This window comes from Helicoverpa armigera, chromosome 16 (genome assembly GCF_030705265.1).
Source record: "Helicoverpa armigera isolate CAAS_96S chromosome 16, ASM3070526v1, whole genome shotgun sequence".
Taxonomy (NCBI): Eukaryota; Metazoa; Arthropoda; class Insecta; order Lepidoptera; family Noctuidae; genus Helicoverpa; species Helicoverpa armigera.
Window position 1 is genome coordinate 11,043,149 of NC_087135.1, and position 19,065 is coordinate 11,062,213.

At 38.0% G+C, this 19,065-nt stretch overlaps 2 protein-coding genes across 3 annotated transcripts; one reads left to right on the top strand and one right to left on the bottom strand.

The window, feature by feature from the left end:
• The first annotated feature begins 438 nt into the window (after window positions 1-438).
• Window positions 439-2,180, top strand: LOC110381340 (uncharacterized). Of its 2 annotated transcripts, none has more exons than XM_021341644.3 (3): window positions 439-775; window positions 1,073-1,357; window positions 1,602-2,180. In XM_021341644.3, exons 1-3 carry the CDS (start codon window positions 489-491, stop codon window positions 2,107-2,109), a joined length of 1,080 nt encoding a protein of 359 aa, XP_021197319.1. In that variant the 5' UTR covers window positions 439-488; the 3' UTR covers window positions 2,110-2,180. The 2 variants fall into 2 exon arrangements, with proteins under 2 accessions (XP_021197319.1, XP_021197320.1); XM_021341645.3 differs by having other exon boundaries at window positions 1,076-1,357.
• A 248-nt stretch (window positions 2,181-2,428) lies between these two features.
• LOC110381339 (uncharacterized) lies at window positions 2,429-17,961 on the bottom strand. The gene is made up of 17 exons (XM_064038682.1): window positions 17,919-17,961; window positions 17,333-17,487; window positions 16,752-16,912; window positions 16,176-16,558; window positions 15,838-16,067; window positions 15,655-15,757; window positions 15,327-15,454; window positions 14,748-15,035; window positions 14,435-14,596; window positions 14,193-14,321; window positions 13,621-14,105; window positions 5,049-5,232; window positions 4,763-4,958; window positions 3,920-4,683; window positions 3,428-3,620; window positions 3,063-3,176; window positions 2,429-2,628 (listed from the first exon to the last, which is right to left on the bottom strand). The coding sequence occupies exons 1-17, from the start codon at window positions 17,959-17,961 to the stop codon at window positions 2,558-2,560; spliced, it is 3,789 nt and encodes a 1,262-aa protein (XP_063894752.1). The 3' UTR covers window positions 2,429-2,557.
• Window positions 17,962-19,065: the final 1,104 nt, after the last annotated feature.

Below are 19,065 nucleotides of genomic sequence, written 5' to 3' on the forward strand. Positions count from 1 at the left end.
ACAGTACTACAACACTAGGCAATAACACTAGGTACACTACACGTAACGAAAGGCAGTATCGAGATGTGCGCAGCACGACGACTCGACCAAGACTGAGCTCCGCGGACGCCACGCCGACCACCACTACTCTGCCAAGCGCGCCAAAATGTTGTTTCACCGGAAACGCCACCAGAGGGCGCGCTTGCGTGACGTTTAGTGTCCGTACTATTGACAGTCTCCGACACATATAATTATGTGAACATAATAGAAGGCTTAAGAAAAAGATAATTTGTTTATTTCTTTGGGTACATACCTAAGCGGTGAATACAAATAAAATGTCGACGGATTAAGAACCTATCTTTTGGCAAGTCGGTTAAAAACTCGAAATAAACCATAAATATCCGCGTCACACTATTAAAGAGTTTTTTATATAAAATCAAGGAAAAATAACACTGGCCATATAAAACAATAAGTGTCACTGTCATGAACGGCGGTCATGTCACGAAACGATGTTACGATTCCTTTATTTATTAAGTTTGTTATTATGTATCGAATTATCATTTTGTTATAATTATATAGACGAGATCACTGAGCGCAGCTTTAACAAAATAGGACGAAATGTAAGGAGGGATAGAGTAAGACGAGTGAGAAAGCCGAAAGAACGAAAAAGTGTTGTACGTCAAGAGTACGACTATGACAGAAGTCCTGTGGAATTTGATGTGGCAAGTTTTATACAGCCCGACGAGGAATCTATCGAGGATGATGAAGCGATGATGAGATATAAAAACAAGAAGCGGTATGTATTCATTAGTTGTACACAAGATCATTTGCAGTAATAGTTCTGGTGTAGTTCATCTAGATTACCTACATGATAGGTAGTTGTAAATTGTGACTGTTCCATATAATGTGGGCTTATTGTGAATGGTGATACATGTATAATTATGTATTATAATTAATGAGCAACTAGCCTCCTGTGGACCATCCTACTAACAAGCCACATTATTACCAAGGTGATTAGATAGAATAAGACACCGGTCAGAATTAGGACTTCATAGATTAATTAAAAATACTTTTATAAGTTTAAATATTTCAGAAGAAAGGCAAAAAACTATGATTACGGCACAATAATAGGCATGAATTTAGACGAAAGTAACAGAAAAAGAGAAAAGAGTGCAGACTATTTAAACATGGGCGATGCGCCATCAGACTTGAACATTAACCCTCCACTATTCAAGGACTCGGTGAACTCAAAACATTTGAATTATAATTCACTGGATGACCTACACGGAGAAAAATATGGACATGAAAAATTCCGAAATATTTACAAAGACGATTTACTTATGGACCAAAATGTCGTACACAGTCACGAGAAAAAATGGTAAGCAACTTCTTATTGATAGGTTAATAACGTGCACTATATTTTGCTATATAAAGTGAATTCATTTTCAAATGCTTAGAATTGTGTCTTTAATGCTCTTTTTTAATGGTCATTAAGTTGCTTTATATTCAATCTTTCTTTTATTTATTTTCCTAAGAGATTTTCAATGTACTATGTACTATAAAGGTGACCGAGAAAAAATATTTAAATCCGTGTTTTCTCATTTTCTTTACCTGTGTTGCAGCACACTCAAAACTATAAAGTTCCCGTTTTTTTCCCATAACAAATCAGAGCCCATGAAGCCCAAGAAAAATAAAAAGCGAAAACTTTTCTTCTTCAACGGAAATAGAAGAGAGAAAGTAGATGACATTAAGATGGGTGATGATCCAATAATACACTACAAGATGAAGAGATCATTCGAAGAGAGGCTCTGCCCAGCGTGCAAGAAGAAGTACTTGACCAATCCAGAATCGGGTGATGATTTAAAGAAAATTCCTAAAAGACTAATACACAACAGCAGACAATATTTCCAAAACAATGTAGATTCCAGGTTAAAAGAAGACGTAAAAACTATAAGAAACAACATGGAAGCTTTCACAGATGAACATTTTGATGAGAGAACTAGAGAAAAGAGGGATGATAGAGAAAGACAATTGAAAGAGTTAGAAGAAGTTCAAAGGAAGATCGATAACGTGGAAATTCATATACCAACCTTCGAAAAGTCGACTGATAAAAGTGTGTTTAAGTACTAGTGTGTCCTTTTAAATTATGTTTATTTTAGAGTAGAAGTATTTTACACTGTAATACAATTTATATTAATGACTTTTGTTTGTTTATTTTTTTGTGCCACAGTGCACTTATAATTTGTTATGAAGGTTACAATTTTGGGAGCTACTCAGGATAATTCATGATAAACACATATTTCTGATACTGTTGAGTAAAATACAGTGCCTACGTATTCTACCTAAAACAACACTGCAATAATACAAAGATAATATTTATTTTTGAATGTATTTTTTTAGTTGTGAATATAAATTACAATTATTCTAGAAAACGCTGATGTACGAAAAACATTAATGTTCTAAACATAAATATTTATTGCAGTTTTATGTAAATACAATTAACACATAATATAAAGTCGTATAATTACCCGTATATGATATTTATTAAAATTAATTGCTCAGCCAAATTAAACATGATTTAATTAAATTTAAAATCGTCTGTGTTAGTTTCACAAGCCAAGCATATTTGTTCCGTTGTGTATGGGCCATCTGAAAATAAAACAATAATTGTTATTGAAGCTGTCATGTAGGCTAATTTTGAAAATTGAAGACACAGACTGACCTTATGATCAACAATCACTTCAGATTAAAAAATGAAAAGACTATTTTTTGTTTTGGTATGGCATCTCGCAGTTCAGCCTAGGAGGCCGTGTACTGCTTTACCGTCTTTTCCTTGTGGATGCCTAGAATTTAAGGCCTCCAGCCAGGGGCGTAAAAACTTATAAACTAAGCAACCGCGCTAAGGCACGCGCTAAGTCGGAAAATGAAATGACAGTTGACCATATTATTTTATAGTAAAAGTTTCGAGCTGCCAATGCGAGTACTAGTGCTCTGAAGTTAGATGCAAGCTGCCATTAAGTTTGGCGAGAACTATACTTATACCTCAATGATTTTAATGACAGTTAAATTGTAAAAGGTCATACCTATATTAAACCATTTAGTGCTGGGTATTCCACACTCTTGTCTTGCTGCTACGATGGCTTCCCGTATAGCTATGGGTATTACCACCGACATACAAATAGGTGGCTCGCCGCATGCTGTGGATATTTCAAACTATAAATAAACTAGTTGCTTCTTGCTATGTCACTCGCCTCCCGAGGTAGCTAGTTACTTTTAGTACTGGAATAGAAAGTCCGTCCGTACTACGTCCTGTCTCAGGCTTCACACTATCCGTTTTTATTTCATTTATATCGGTTCAGTGCTTTTGGTAAGGAATATTTATTTTAAACTAATAAGGCTTATCGATTTTCATTTAGAAAGTTTGCTAAAATGGAAGAATAATTTTTACCTTTAGATCCCAAGATAGTTTTGTTAAAATTAGCATTTTTCCTCAAGTACACTCTGAAGTCTTGTGGAATATCTCTTGCTAATGGTACGTAGTAGTTCCAGGTGCGATCCGTGAGCAGTTTTCCCGTGTTGGAATCGTAAACTAGGTTCTCACTGGTCCAGTATCCGAGGCCCATGACAAAAGCCCCTTCTACCTAGAAAGTAAATGATTTAGATTAGCTCAGCAACAAAAAGAATTGCTCGCACGTGACTGGAAGCCGACCCCAACACAGTTGGGAAAAAGGCTCGGAAGATGAAGATGATATGACTGTAGTAAAGTTAAATGCTGAAACAATGTGCTATAAATTAGAATAGACACAGGTATTCAACAGACAGCTATCGAGCATCAATTTTAATAAGTGGCTACAAAAAATCTTCGTAATTATCAGCTTATCCCAATCCACATTCATTTTTCTTAAATATTCATGTAGTGATTTTAATTTTCACATCTTACCTGCCCAACATCAAGTTCAGGATTTATACTATGTCCAACATCTTGAAGAATATCTACTCGTAATATTTCTGACTCTCCAGTCAGTACATCAATTTCAACTTCAGCAACCGTTACACCATAAATATTATAATCCTTTATGTCTTCTTTTCCTACAAAACTGTGGAATTGCAAATCGACAGACATTTCATAACTTTTTTTTACTAATTCTTCCCAAGTTGGATTATTCATCTCTTTTCTTATTGGTGCAAGTCTTTCTAATAAAGTCTCACAGCATTTCTTTACAGCTATAATTATATTCTGTGTTGTTAGACTGCCTCCCGTCACAGCTGCATTTGGTGACATAATAGTATTGTTTTCTTTGATAATTATTTTTTCTATAGGTATGTTTAACATGTAAGCTGCTACTTGGGCTGCTTTAGTGTTAATGCCTTGACCTATTTCAACTCCTCCATGACTTATAGCTACTGTTCCGTCTCCTTGATAAACTGCAATGTTGACATCAAAATATCGGGAGTACACATGACTCCATCTAAGAAATACAAGTCTCAGTCCTCGTTTTTTCCATCTATTTTCAGCATTGAATTTGTTGACTGCAGTTCTTCTAGTCACATAGTCGGATGAAGAAATTATTGTTTGACACATTTCTCTCAGATCATTGTATTGGGGGTCTAAGTTTGCCAGGCGTAACTGTATGGGGTCTAAAGACAGTTCGTAAGATATCCGTTCCATCATCAATTCTACCATTGCTATGTTTTCTAGCGTCCCTGTAAATGTTCAAAACTTTTAATAAAACAGTATTTTTAGTCCTATAGAAGTTCATAATTATGATTGAGTTGTTTTTACCTGGTGACCGAAACCAAGTGTTTTTAGCAGTGTCAGTAATAGTATTGATAGCCTTAAAATTCCAAGTGCTGGCATTGTAACAATTGTTGTAAACATTGACGCCAAATTCAGTTAAGTTTTCATTGACGGCATAACCATTATCTTCGTACAAGTTGTAATTCATGTATTGAATTATGCCTGATTTGTTAACGCCTACCTGTAAATGAAAATGTTTACACGATTGCCCCATTTGCAGTTATAATAATATTATTTTCGATACGATGCAGCGATGGTCACAAATACTCACTTCAAAATCAGTTGAACACGGAAACCTCTTTCCCATGGCTTTGGTATTTGTCTCCATTCTCTGTATGATCCTGCATGGACGGTTCAGCTTCATGGCCACCATGCTAGCAGCCACCGCCGATTGAATGCTTCGGGATATTTTTATGCCATACGATCCACCGATACGACGAATGTGAACATCAATCCTAGAATATAAGAAAGGTTTCTCAATTCAGCTGATGATTCTTATGTTGTGAACGAATGGTTCCTGATGAGGCGTGTAAATAGCCTCATCATGGAAAAATAATAGAAAAAATTAATGAATGTAATTGGGAGAAATTTAAAAGGTTTGAATGCAGAAAGAAAAGAGAAATGCGGGAGCGGTGATTTCAAATCTTGAAAATCGAATGCGGGGAAACAATATGGCGGTGAAACCTAAATCGTATTTCAATTAAATCCCTGCTGATGATATTCCTTTAGACACCAATACCCACTACAACTATTTGCAGCAATAAAGCCCACGTACCTTGTGAATCCAGGGACCTCACTTAGAACCAGCGAGATGTGAAGAGGCCTCGTTCCAGGGCGCGTGGTCGCGGTAAGGGCTGCCGGCCGGCGAGCTAAATCTAGGTTCATCCACCGGTGGACTGGTTAAAACTCGTGAAATCAGCACTGCACTATAAGTCCGCAATGTCTTCTAGCAGCAGGTTCAATTATTACACGAGAATCTTCAGGAAATCACATATAGGGAAATAATGACGCGGAGCGGTGTGTATTCGACACAATGGCGGCGGGAGAACTAGTACATGCGTCCTTGGCGGTGGCCAAACGCAACAGCTAGCTTGATGCGAGCGTCCTCTAGAACACTCGATACGAACCAATGGGCGCTGCGGTAGCTAGTATTGTCGTTCGGATATCATCATCAGAGACTCAATTGGGTTATTATAAATATGAAAATAATTGAAACAAAGTTTTAAGTTGCGGGAAAAATAACTTATGTATTTAATTTATTACTGAATAAATATTCGCATTGAAAAAAGACATTGACGCTTCACCATGCTCCCCGCCTTGGAAGGACGCAAGTTCTTTCAAAGGGAAAGGTGAAAATTATAAAGATCTACTAACGTAAGTCATGATCAGCCTAAGTCTTATGACTGAACGCGGAGAAGAAATGAAAATATTTAAAAGAGACTAATCCTAATCCTTAAACTATGAGTATTCGTTAACTTAAATTTTATTGCGTTGGGATAGGATATAGTTTCGTGACGGAGCGTTTAAAATTACCGAACTTCGTCCTCACCATTGCAACGCGAATGACATTGTCGGCACCTTTGTAAATCTCAGTTATAACTCCTAATGGCCAACTCAATGGAGGAGAATTATCCTGTCCCACGAGCACGACAGTTCCTACTTCTACGGGCTTGGCCGCGGTTGCCCACTTTTGCCTAACTTGCAGCGTATGCAGGTACTCTAAGTGCCATTTCTTCCAGAAAGATTGGACCATACTATCTAACAACTGTTTACGTTGGGAAAGATTTAAGCGCTGACCAGACAGATCGGCTGCCGGCAAGTACTGCAATGGGGTGGACATCAAAAAATGAGCGGGAGTTATAACTTCCGGATGCGGATCAGACGACAACACGCTCAGAGGGCGTGAGTTCATAATGCACTCTATTTGAATGAGTACAGTCTGTAACTCTTCATAAGTAAGAAGTTGATCTCCAATCACACGATAGAGATGCGTTTTTAATGTTTTTATGTTCGCTTCCCACATGCCGCCAAAATGTGGGGAGCGTGGTGGAATCATCTTCCACTTAATGCGGCGGGTTAATAACTCGTTTAAAAGAGATGAATTGAGGTTTGACTTCATTAAGAAATTATAAAGTTCGTCTAGTTGGGCTTTAGCACCAACGAAGTTGGTAGCGTTATCCGAATAAAGACACGATACTGGCCCTCGACGTGAGATAAAACGTTTAAATGCGGCTAAAAAGGCGTCGGTAGTAAGTTCAGAGACTAACTCTACATGTACCGCTTTGGTTACCAAACACACAAACAAACAGACGTAAGCCTTCTGAGCGTGCTGACCTCTGCGACGAGTGAGAGTTATGCGGATGGGACCAGCATAATCCACCCCAGTATGGACAAATGCCTTTGATTCCGAGACTCGGTATTCAGGAAGGTCCGCCATCACTGGAGTAGGATGCGTCGGACTAACCCTAAAGCATGTGTTGCATTGTCTTAACTTAGACCTAATGACAGTCCTGGCATCTAGTATCCAAAATCGCTGCCGTAAAATAGACATAAGTAGCCCTGGTCCAGTGTGACAATTCATCACATGGTAATGATGAATTATCAGATCTACAATCGGATCATGTTTAGGAAGTAAAAAAGGATGCTTGGCATCATAAGGAAGGTATGACTTTGAAAGTCTTCCCCCAATGCGTAATATACCTTCTTCATCGAAGAAGACAGACAAACTTCTAAGTTTCTTGGGTAAAAGTTTACCACATTTAATGAGCTTAATGTCATCTGCGAAATGGACAGATTGCACGGCACGGATTATAACCTTTTCCGCGGCTGCCAACCCTGTGGTGACCTAGGTTCACAATGAACCTTTGGTCTAGCGAATTTAAGTATATAAGAAACGATGCGCAACAGTCTATCCCATGAAGAGGTGCGCTGCGCGAGTTTACAAAGAAGAGGAACTTCTACTTGCGTGGTGACAGCTAAAACGTTTGTCTTATGCTCGGGGAGTTCCACACAGCCAGTGGGACAGAAAGGTTTGACCGGCCAATCCTCAGGAGCACAACGAAGCCAAGAAGGGCCGTTCCACCAAAGCTCATGGGACACCAACTGGGAAGGAAGTAGGCCACGGGATAGGCAGTCGCTCGGATTCTCAACACCTGCCACATGGTAAAAATACTGAGAACCCAAGTTTTCCTGACATTGAGCGACTCTATTGCTGACAAAGACTGACCAGCGATGCGGAGATGAGTGAATCCACGATAAGGCTATCGTGGAGTCTGAAAAGGCATAAATCCCTTCAATTGTAACACGTGAAGCATAAGTATCACGAACAGCCTTCACCATCCTCGACATGAGCACGGCGGCGCACAGCTCGAGACGTGCAAGAGTGGTCACCTTGGTAGGTGAAACCTTTGACTTCGCACAAAGTAAGCGAACTATTATCCCGGACGGACTGATAGAGTGTATATAAATAACACAACCGTACCCAGCCATACTGGCATCAGCGAATGCGACTATACGAACAGAACAATCATCGGTAACACCCACATGACGTGCTATCCGCAAGGAATCCAACAAGGGAAACTCCTGCATGAGAAGCGAAAAACGTTTAACTATTTCGTCAGGAGCGACATCATCCCAACCGATATTGCTCAACCATAACTCTTTGATAAGCAATTTGGCGTAAAAGATCACGGGAGCAACTAGACCGAGAACATCAAATAAGCGGGCCACTATCGAGAGTATATTTCTCTTAGTACATTTCTCGGCCACTCGAGCGGTCGTGAAGAAGAACTTATCCTGCGAAGGCTCCCATGAAAGACCTAAAACCCTGGACACATCATTCCCTTCATGAAAATCAAGCGACTTACGATGTGAATCAGGAAGACTGTTTAAAAGCGCGGGTGAATTGCTACACCATTTTACAAGGTCAAAATCACCCGACTTAAACATTTTTATGAGATCATGCGATATGCGGATAGCGTTCTCTTCATTATTCACCGAGTAGACCAGGTCATCCATATATAGGCTGGTCTCAGCTACTTTAGCAGCTTCGGGATAATGCGGACTGTCCGAGGCCAGCTGTCGCACAGTGCGCATAGCTATGAAAGGACTCGACTTAAGTCCGAAAGGTAAGCGGTTAAAAGCGAATGTTAACAAAGGTTCGTTCTCATTGAATCGAAACAAGATGCGTAGGTATTTACGCTGCGCAACAGGTACGCAGATTCGTAAATACATCTGTCTAATATCAGAATTTATAGCGATAGGAAATAATCTAAAATTGATTAAAAGAAGAAACAGATCCGTTTGTAAATTCGGACCAATATGGAGTATATCATTTAAAGATAAACCAGTATGCGTCCTAGCACTCGCATCCAATACAATGCGCGGCATCGGTTTGTCTGGCCGAACGACAGCGTGATGAGGGATGTAGTACCCGTCATCCGAAATGTCTGACTCATCGACTTGACTTAAGTATCCATTATCTATGTACTCTTGGATCACTGCGTTATAGTTTTCCCTCAACGTCGGTGATTGGCGGAGTTTTTTCTCCAGCGCAACCAGTCGACGGTACGCGGCGGTGCGGGAGTTACCTAACTCAGCGGGATCCTTACTGAAAGGTAACGCGACAGTGTACCGGCCCGAATCGTCACGTGACACGGTCGAGGAAAAAATATTCTCACATTCGGTTTCCTCAGGAGATAAAAAGCGTTTACCTTCAACCTCTTCCATTTCCCAGAACCTTTGTAATAAATTATCAAGGGCTAACGTTGTGTAAGAAAAGCTAGGTAGCTTTAAATTATCTTTACTATGCGGAAAATCACCCATAAGGACATACCCGAATGTCGTTAACAATGCGGGAGGCGCATGTGAACCTAAGTCTACCCTATTCCCCAAATAAATATACGGAAACAGTTGAGCGCCTAACACTATGTCAATATCGCCTGGAATATTCCAGCTTAAATCAGCGAGCGGTAGCGAGTGGGAGTCCACTGAAGAATCCCACTTAATATGGTGCGAAGGTAGCTGGTCCGTAATGCACTCAACTACTAACGCGCGAATATTATATTTTTGATGCGGGTCTACGCGAGACTCGATTTCTAAGTTCACATAACCTATTATCGGCCGCGATACAGAACCAACACCTTTGACAAAAGAATTACTCAAAGGAATTATTATTAAATTGAGTTTTCTACAACAAGCGGTGGTTATTAAATTACTTTGCGAGCCATTGTCAATTAAACACCTAACTATTGTTTTATAACCCGACCTATTATTACTAGCTCGCGCGTAAACCTGCGCGGTTGATAACAGAATTGTCGACTCAGCCTTCGTATCAGCTGCTAATAACGCGGCCGTATTATGATTCGGAAATGTTTTAGTAACATCACCCGAGCCACACACGGTTACCGGCGCGGGAATATCGACCTTATCGCTATAAGAATAAGAGCAAGACACAGCGGCGTGAGTCGGCGCAAGCGAAGACGCCGCGCGGGGCGAGGGGTGCGCGGAAGGCGCGCCGGACAGCGGCGCCGCCAGAGCAGGCGCGCCGACTACATTGCAATTCATCGATCTAACATCAGCAGTTTGCAGCGGGGGATTATTATTTTTATCAAAATGTAATAAAGTATGATGACGTTTTTTACATACTTTACAAACCGAGGTCGACCTGCATTTACTCAAACCGTGCGAAGTGCTCAGACAATTTGCGCATCCATCTTTGGATTTAATAAACTCAAACCTAGCTCTAGGAGTTAACGTGGATTGAAACTTCGCGCAGTTATACAAATTAACATGAGCGTTATCATTACAATACGCGCAACTCGAGACCGAAGTCGCTGTAGGAGCGGAACAATTAATCGATTCACTCACAACAAACGATTTCGTTTGCGTACGAGGATCGCGAGATGCGGAACCATGCGGTTTATTATAGTTATTTTTCGCGTTCGCATTCAAATGAGATGAATTCAAGCGAGCTAATATTTTTGCCTGATCCTGAACAAAGCTAATTAACAATTTAGTTGTAGGTATTTCAATATCGCGAATGGAAAGTTCAAACGATTGACCAGTCTGTGAATCTATTTTTCTCATAGCGCAATGCAAGAGAATAAAATCAGCAAGATCCGGAATACCCAGTTGTTTCAGGGCAGAAATACTTGCATTAAATGTTTCAATGAAAGAATCGAGACCATTTGCGTTATAAGAACAACATTTTAAATCAAATATATTATTCAAATAGTGTGTACCTAATGTGCGTTTATCCTGGTATTTACTAACTAAGCTGTTCCATAAGAACTGGTAGGTATCACCCGTAGGTACGATACCGGCTGTAACCTTCAACGCGTTATGTGTAAGTTTACCTACTAAGTACTGCACACGCTGCGAGTCAGTCAGCTGATCGTTGTCGTGAATATTTGACTTAAACGACTCGTAGAAAACAGGCCAATTCTCTGGTTTCCCATCGAAAGAAGGCAGTGCGATCGGGGGCAACTTTATTTTTAGCGGTTCAAAAAACGTTTTCGAATTACTACTATGTGATAACGGAGATTGACTACTATTGACTTTATTTCTAATACGCTTGATGTGGATAAACAAATCTTCAAAGGATTCTAAAGAAGCATAGTCGGGACTCGAACCAGGTTTCAAATTCATGTTTATTTGGTTAATTCGATCGACATAAGATTCGAATTTGTCTCGAATGTCGTCAATAGTTTCCGATTCAGTCATAAAACTTTCATTCTTTCTCGAATCGAACGACGAAATATTTTTTGATAAATCATATAATCGATTAACACGTTTGAATAATAATCCTTTCTTCTCATGAAGGACCGTTAGTAAATCTTCCGGTTTTAGTTGTTTGTCAGTCATTTTGTGAAGCTAATCTTCAAAAAACAGTATAAAGAAATGCGGTAAACAAGTTACCTACAAGTAGGGCTGCCATTTCGAATTTCGCCAAACCCGGACAAATATTAAAAAAAACCCGGACATTTGGCGTAAATAGCATTTTTTCCCCGGACGAGTCCGATTTTTTTTGTTTAACAAAACAAGACCTAATTTTTAATATTACCATATTACTTAAATTCAATGAGGTCCTTCATGTAGTACCTAGTATTGAAAGATTGTGACTTAATGTATTTCGAAGGTCATAATTAAGAAAGCTCATATGGAAACTAGGAGTTATCTTCTTGATAGGTTAGACAAAAAAATTTAGAAAAACACAAACAACTGTAACGTGAAGTCGCCGCGAGCGCAGCGAGCACGAAAATTTTTGAGTTTTGGGTCACTAAAGCACCTAAACTTGTATAATAAAAAAATCCGCAAAGTGAAGAAGCCGCAAGCGAAGCGAGCGCAAAATTTTTTGAATATTGGGATATTAAATAGCTAAACATAAAGAAAAATGTGTTAAAAAGAAGCCGCGAGCGAAGCGAGCGCGAAAATTTTGGACACTTCGACTTCTGCATTATTAGACGCCCGGGTAATTCGCCTACCCAGGCACCATAGGTTAAGATGGCCCTATGAAAAATGTCCGGGTTTTCCCCGGACACTTCTTGAAACCCCGCCCGGACGGCCCCCGGACGGCCTCCAAACGAGGACAAATCCGGGGAAACCCGGACGGATGGCAGCCCTACCTACAAGGCGGTTTGCAATAGTAAAACTATCTGTAGGTATTAGAATAAAAATGACTCATACGCACAAAACCGAAATGATATGTAACTACCTCCTATTGTAGGTATGTATTTGTTACAAAGGCGAAATTATAAATAAACAAAGAATGAACTTTACCAATTAATACGTAACACGTTCTATTCTGTGAGACAAATTGACAGATTTACCAAATACTTACGTAAAATCTATTGTCAAATATGTTCATACTTATTAAAGCGGAGCGATTTGTAGGCAGGTATAATTCACCAAAGTTTACGTAAATTACCTATACCTATTGTGCAATGTTACTTTATGATTTTCACCAATGATTACGTAAAAATCTAACTAATAGCGGTTCAATATCCGGTTTCTAAGGACCAAAACTATGCTGAGGCGTGTAACTAGCCTCATCATGGAAAAATAATAGAAAAAATTAATGAATGTAATTGGGAGAAATTTAAAAGGTTTGAATGCAGAAAGAAAAGAGAAATGCGGGAGCGGTGATTTCAAATCTTGAAAATCGAATGCGGGGAAACAATATGGCGGTGAAACCTAAATCGTATTTCAATTAAATCCCTGCTGATGATATTCCTTTAGACACCAATACCCACTACAACTATTTGCAGCAATAAAGCCCACGTACCTTGTGAATCCAGGGACCTCACTTAGAACCAGCGAGATGTGAAGAGGCCTCGTTCCAGGGCGCGTGGTCGCGGTAAGGGCTGCCGGCCGGCGAGCTAAATCTAGGTTCATCCACCGGTGGACTGGTTAAAACTCGTGAAATCAGCACTGCACTATAAGTCCGCAATGTCTTCTAGCAGCAGGTTCAATTATTACACGAGAATCTTCAGGAAATCACATATAGGGAAATAATGACGCGGAGCGGTGTGTATTCGACACAATGGCGGCGGGAGAACTAGTACATGCGTCCTTGGCGGTGGCCAAACGCAACAGCTAGCTTGATGCGAGCGTCCTCTAGAACACTCGATACGAACCAATGGGCGCTGCGGTAGCTAGTATTGTCGTTCGGATATCATCATCAGAGACTCAATTGGGTTATTATAAATATGAAAATAATTGAAACAAAGTTTTAAGTTGCGGGAAAAATAACTTATGTATTTAATTTATTACTGAATAAATATTCGCATTGAAAAAAGACATTGACGCTTCACCAGTTCCTTCTTATATACATTGCAACTTACTTGCTCTGGTCAATCTTCAAAGCTCGGGACACCATCAACTGCGTAGCGGCTGGCCATTGAGCCGTTGAGTACACAGCCAAACCTTCTTCTGTAGGCTTGGTTACACTAACCAACGTCTCTATAGATAGATAAGTCTGACCCTTTATAGTAGTTTCACCTTTAATAACTTTTGATAAATACTGGCCTCTTGCTTTAGCTTTGATTTCTCGGTACAAAGTATTCCTTTTTGGATCTTTCTTTGCCGTTTTTACTTCTAATACTGGTTTTTCAACGTTAGTGTATTTGACTTTAACTAAATTAACTGCTTTATTTGCTGTATCTTGTGTGTCTGCTACTATTAAACCTAGTGGTTGGCTGAAGTATTTGACTTGGCCGCTGCAAAACACTTCTTCATTCATTTGGTATACTTGATCGTCCTCTGGTGTGAAAGAATTCAAACCAGGAATATCTTTTGATGAATAGAATGCTATAACACCTGGAGAGTTCTGAAATTACATAACATTGTATCTTATTGACTACGAAAAGTTATCGCTTGAATTGAATATAATGAAGAAAGAGTATTGTATACATACAAGGGCAGCTGAAGGATCTATCGATACAATACGACCTTTTCCAACAGTACTCAGTACAAAAGCGGCGTGAACTTCTTTAGGAAATGTGGGCATGTCATCAGTATACTTTGCTTCTCCTGCACATTGTATCTGAAAACAAGACAGTGGTACTCAAACATTTTGCTTTTGGAAACTCCAAGGCTTATAATAATGAGGATGGTTTACAATTTTCCTATATAGTATCTCATTAAAACAATCCTTACCAACGCTTCAATCTTCGGCATGGGCTGGTTGACAGGCCAGTTGACTGGGTTAGTAGTGAATATTTGTTTGCCGTCAGATACTGGCCGAGATTCGTGAAGTTTTATAGCTCCAGATTTGATTCGAGGGTGCAATAATGAGTCGGGACATAATTTTAGGAAACCCTGAAAAAAAATGTAATTTTATTATCTATTGCTATCACGTTAAACACCATCGCAATTATTTATTTAGCCTTATTATTTTAGGCTCTGTTAGCTTCGTTATCACTAAGCCTTTTATTCTATTTTTTTTTTATAGCTATGATTTATATAGTACCTTATAGAAAAGCCCCAAAGCCAATTGTCTCCTATAATTGACAGAAGGTTCCGGTGGATTTTCAGTAACAACCACTTCAGTTTTCAAAATTTTGATTGCTGCTTGTAACGTGTCGTTTCTAAACAAATATTTTCCTACTATGAAGCGTTCAGTAGCTGATGCTCTTATGAATTGTGGGGATAAACCACTAAATGCTATTCTTGATTGTAAAACTATATTGTCTGGAGACAGTTTGTATAAAAAGCCTGCGTTCACTGTTGCATGGGCATTTTGAGATCTTGGCATTACCTAGAAAACAAATATTGTTAGGTTCAGTTTTATTATGAACTTTCTAATAGTCAAGCTGATGATTGAGAAAGGTTAAGTATTTAATAAACCAAATCATGCCTTTATTTAAGAGAGTACCTTTTTTTTTTTTCGACGTAAAATCATCAAATGACCCCTCCCGCTGTGGGTTAGCAGCGGAGAGGGAGTGTCAGACTCTTACTGACTAAAATCGTCGTGTTCCGTCATAGGCCTTTTATGTACCAGGGCCGCGGTATCTCTTTCGAACAACCCGCAGCCCATTTAAGAGAGTACCTTGAGTGTCGCAAGTTTATACTGTTTGTTTAGTGGAGGTAACATCACATTCAGAATTACTTTCGCCTTCATATCAAGTTTTAAGAACTGATCCATTTTAACGATTTGTCTGAGGCCATTTGATGACACTGAAATTAAAATAAATAGACTTATTATTACTTTAATGTCTTCACATTGCGTGTCAATAATAAAACGTTTTTATAACATCACAGTAATAAAAACTTTAACTTATCTGAAGCTGCACTTTCTAAGAATTTTAATGTGACTTGCAAAAATAAGTTATTCAATAAAATGACACTAAAATAAGATGAAAAGAGTTAAAACTTACTGATAGTCAGCTGGGCGCCAATTGTTTCAAACAATAGAAAGAAATCTGACGTAAACGCGTTGTTCTTATGTTTTATCATTAGGTTTCCTGCTATTGAACCGACCTAAAAATACATGTTTTTTTTTTTTAAATCTCCTTCATTCACCAGAAACAATATACATATATTATTGCCACAATACTTACATTCCTAACGGCTATATGAGCAACCAACAAAATATGATCATACAATATCTTCAAATAATCAAAATATTCTTGTTCTGATACTATTCGAAGAATGTCAATCAAACTGCTAAGAGTTGTCCCAGCACCTATGATGAGATTCTGATCCATGATATAGCCAGTTAAATCTTGGGTTTCACTTATATCTATAAGCACTCTTTCATAAGGTATAGTTTCATCTTCTGGTGGGACAACTGTAAATAAAATAATTTGTAAATCTCTAAATGATTTCTCATCAAATTCTTCCTCGCAAGCATATTGAGGTTCAAATTCTAAATCAGTATAAAATATGTCAATATTACCTTTAGCAGTGTTCCCACAAATAAGTCTATACGAATCATATCCTTCGGTTTTCAGCACATGAAATATATCAGCAACTTTATTGACTCTATACCAAGTTCTTCCATCTTTCAAGTTAATCTTAATTATATCATTATTTATATTAACATCACTCTTTGAAACTATACACCAGTCTTCATCTTCGCATTCTTTCTTGCAACTTTCATTACTTTTACTACATATTTTTAAATCTTCTATGTCTGGTAATTCTATAGTTTTAGGAGCATCTTTAGCAAATTTTTTGAAAGCTTCCAATATAGGTCTGTATCCGGTACATCTGCATATATTACTTGCTAAAGAGTTCTCTATTTCTAACATCGTAAGATCTCTTTTGCTTTGGAGTAGGCTGAAATAAATTAAATTTTTTCAAATAACCTACTTAGCCCGAATGTGGAATCTTGGGTCATGGTGCTTTATTAAAATTAACTTCTTAACTTCTATGTATTGTAGCTTTCGCTTATACTTGAGTTAAAAATAATCTGTATCCAAATGAATTTATATTTTATCATCATCTAAATGCAATGGTATTTCATTATTACCTGTACATAGACATGATCCATCCTGGTGAACAGTAACCGCATTGAGAGCCATTATTTTCAGCTAACGCGGTCTGCAGTGGATGGTAACCTTTGTTTCTGTTGCCCACCTCTTCTATGGAGGTGATCTCCAGACCATGGCATGACGTGATTGGTACGATACACTTTATGGATAAAAGATAAATAGTTTAAATACACACTTGAACCTAGTGAATGCTCAAAGTAAGTTTAGAATATCTGTAAGTCCATCTTACAGTTGAATCGAAATTACAATGCAGAGTTGTAGGTACCAATTGTAGTAGTAGATAGGGCCAAAACTTTAGAAAAAAAAACATCGTTCCTACATACATACCATCGTTCGTACATACCATCGCATTTGAGTCGTGTATATTGTATATCAATGCGTGTATATAAATAAGTATGTGTCGTGTCTATAAATATGTGTACAAATCGCGAAAGTTTAAAAATATTAATTGCACATTTACCAAAAACGGCTTACTGTATCTGTTATTTATTTTCACACAAATTATGACACCTCCTCCTATATCAACAAGGTTTATTAATTTCAAAATTCCCACACATACCGAATTGACAGCATAAGGCAAACCCGTAGATCGTCTTGCAGTGACCACGCATGCGCCACAGCTAGCCTGCCGACACATGTACTTGGTGCCTCTCAGCTCTAAAGACTCTCGTATGTAGTCCAGCAGCATCGTGGAGGATGTCACTTCGGATCCCACTGGAATAATCGAAAAGATGTAATTTTTTGCGTGTGAATTAAAGGGAATTTCCACAAAATAATACACCCGTGCATTGAAGAGCATGTAAATGTCGGTCCTGCGCCTGATCTCTCTCGGCCAGTGTCGGATTGCCGTGCCGTCGTACTATGAGAGTGAAGGAATAGAGAGTGCACCTATGTCTGCAAGATCTGAATGAGAACAGCAGCCGTGGCTGACCATCGGTCTGGACGGCATTTTTTACTAAAACCATCGTGGTTGAAATTTTCAGTTCAAATATAGAATACAGTTACTTATTATTGTATTAGCACTACAATATCAGTTTTATAAATGTCACTGCCAATGCCAGAAGCCTAATTAAATAACAACACATCCGTATTTTACTCGAATTTTTAAAATGTACCCTTTTTAAATAAATATTTAAAACACTCACCCGAATGTTCCACGCCATTAATCTTGAAATGAACTCTATCCATGATTGCAAACTTAACAGAAACACATCCAGAATGCAACTGTGCACTTAAACTATTGCATTTGCACTGGCTCTTATTTTCTTTTACCTATAGGTAGCGCACTATCGTGGTACTACTCGTCTATCATAATTTAAACATTTAGGCCACTGTATAAACCAGTACCCTGAGAAACATTTTGATAATAAAATATATTTTAAAAATCAATCGAAGGTATTAAAAGATTTACCAATTTTGTAAATTGACCATTCAGAAACTTTTATAATAACTTAAATATAAACTGAACATTTCAAAACTTTCATATTTTAAAAGTAGGTAGGTTTGGCAATGATCATTCAAACTAAATAATAAATTATTGTCAGTAAAGGGATCAGTAAAAGTATCCTACTAATATTAAAACAGCGAAATCAAAGTTTGTAACAATATAACAAAATTGTGTTGATATTTCTGTATGTTTGTAACACTTTCACTCATTAACTACTTGATGAATTTTTGAATGAATGAATTTTTTAAATAGATTATAAATCAGGCTACTAATTACAAATTTTATTGTTGGATGAAAACGCAGACTTCACCTGCATTTTCACCTCAACTATATTTATAGTGTTTGACAAATAAAGGGCTAAAAATAATACTGAAGTTTCGTCTATCGTTTGCCAATTATTTCACTTTGATAAAGTAATTTGAACTACTTACCTAAATACACTTTAATTAGAATTATTTTGTCCCAAATTACCTACTTAATGCACGAAGCACGTTCAAATGCACGTGAATAGTGTTTATTCAGTACTATTTAGATATTTATACCTGTTTCCGCAATCTAAGTACAGCATTGTCATTTTAATTTAATTGCAACTAGGTAAATATAATTAATTACCACTTAACAACATGTACCTACGTTACAAAGTATGTCATTTGTCAGCGATTTGAAAAACGCAACGCCCACGCACTTGTTTAACACGCATTTTTTATTTGTTTACGTAAGTAGATTTAATTATGAGTCGATAAAAGATTATATACTTACTGTAACTAAGCAGTGCATTTAGATTGTATTTTGATGAATTATTTTTATGTCATGAAATACTTACATAGACTACACTTATCAACTAT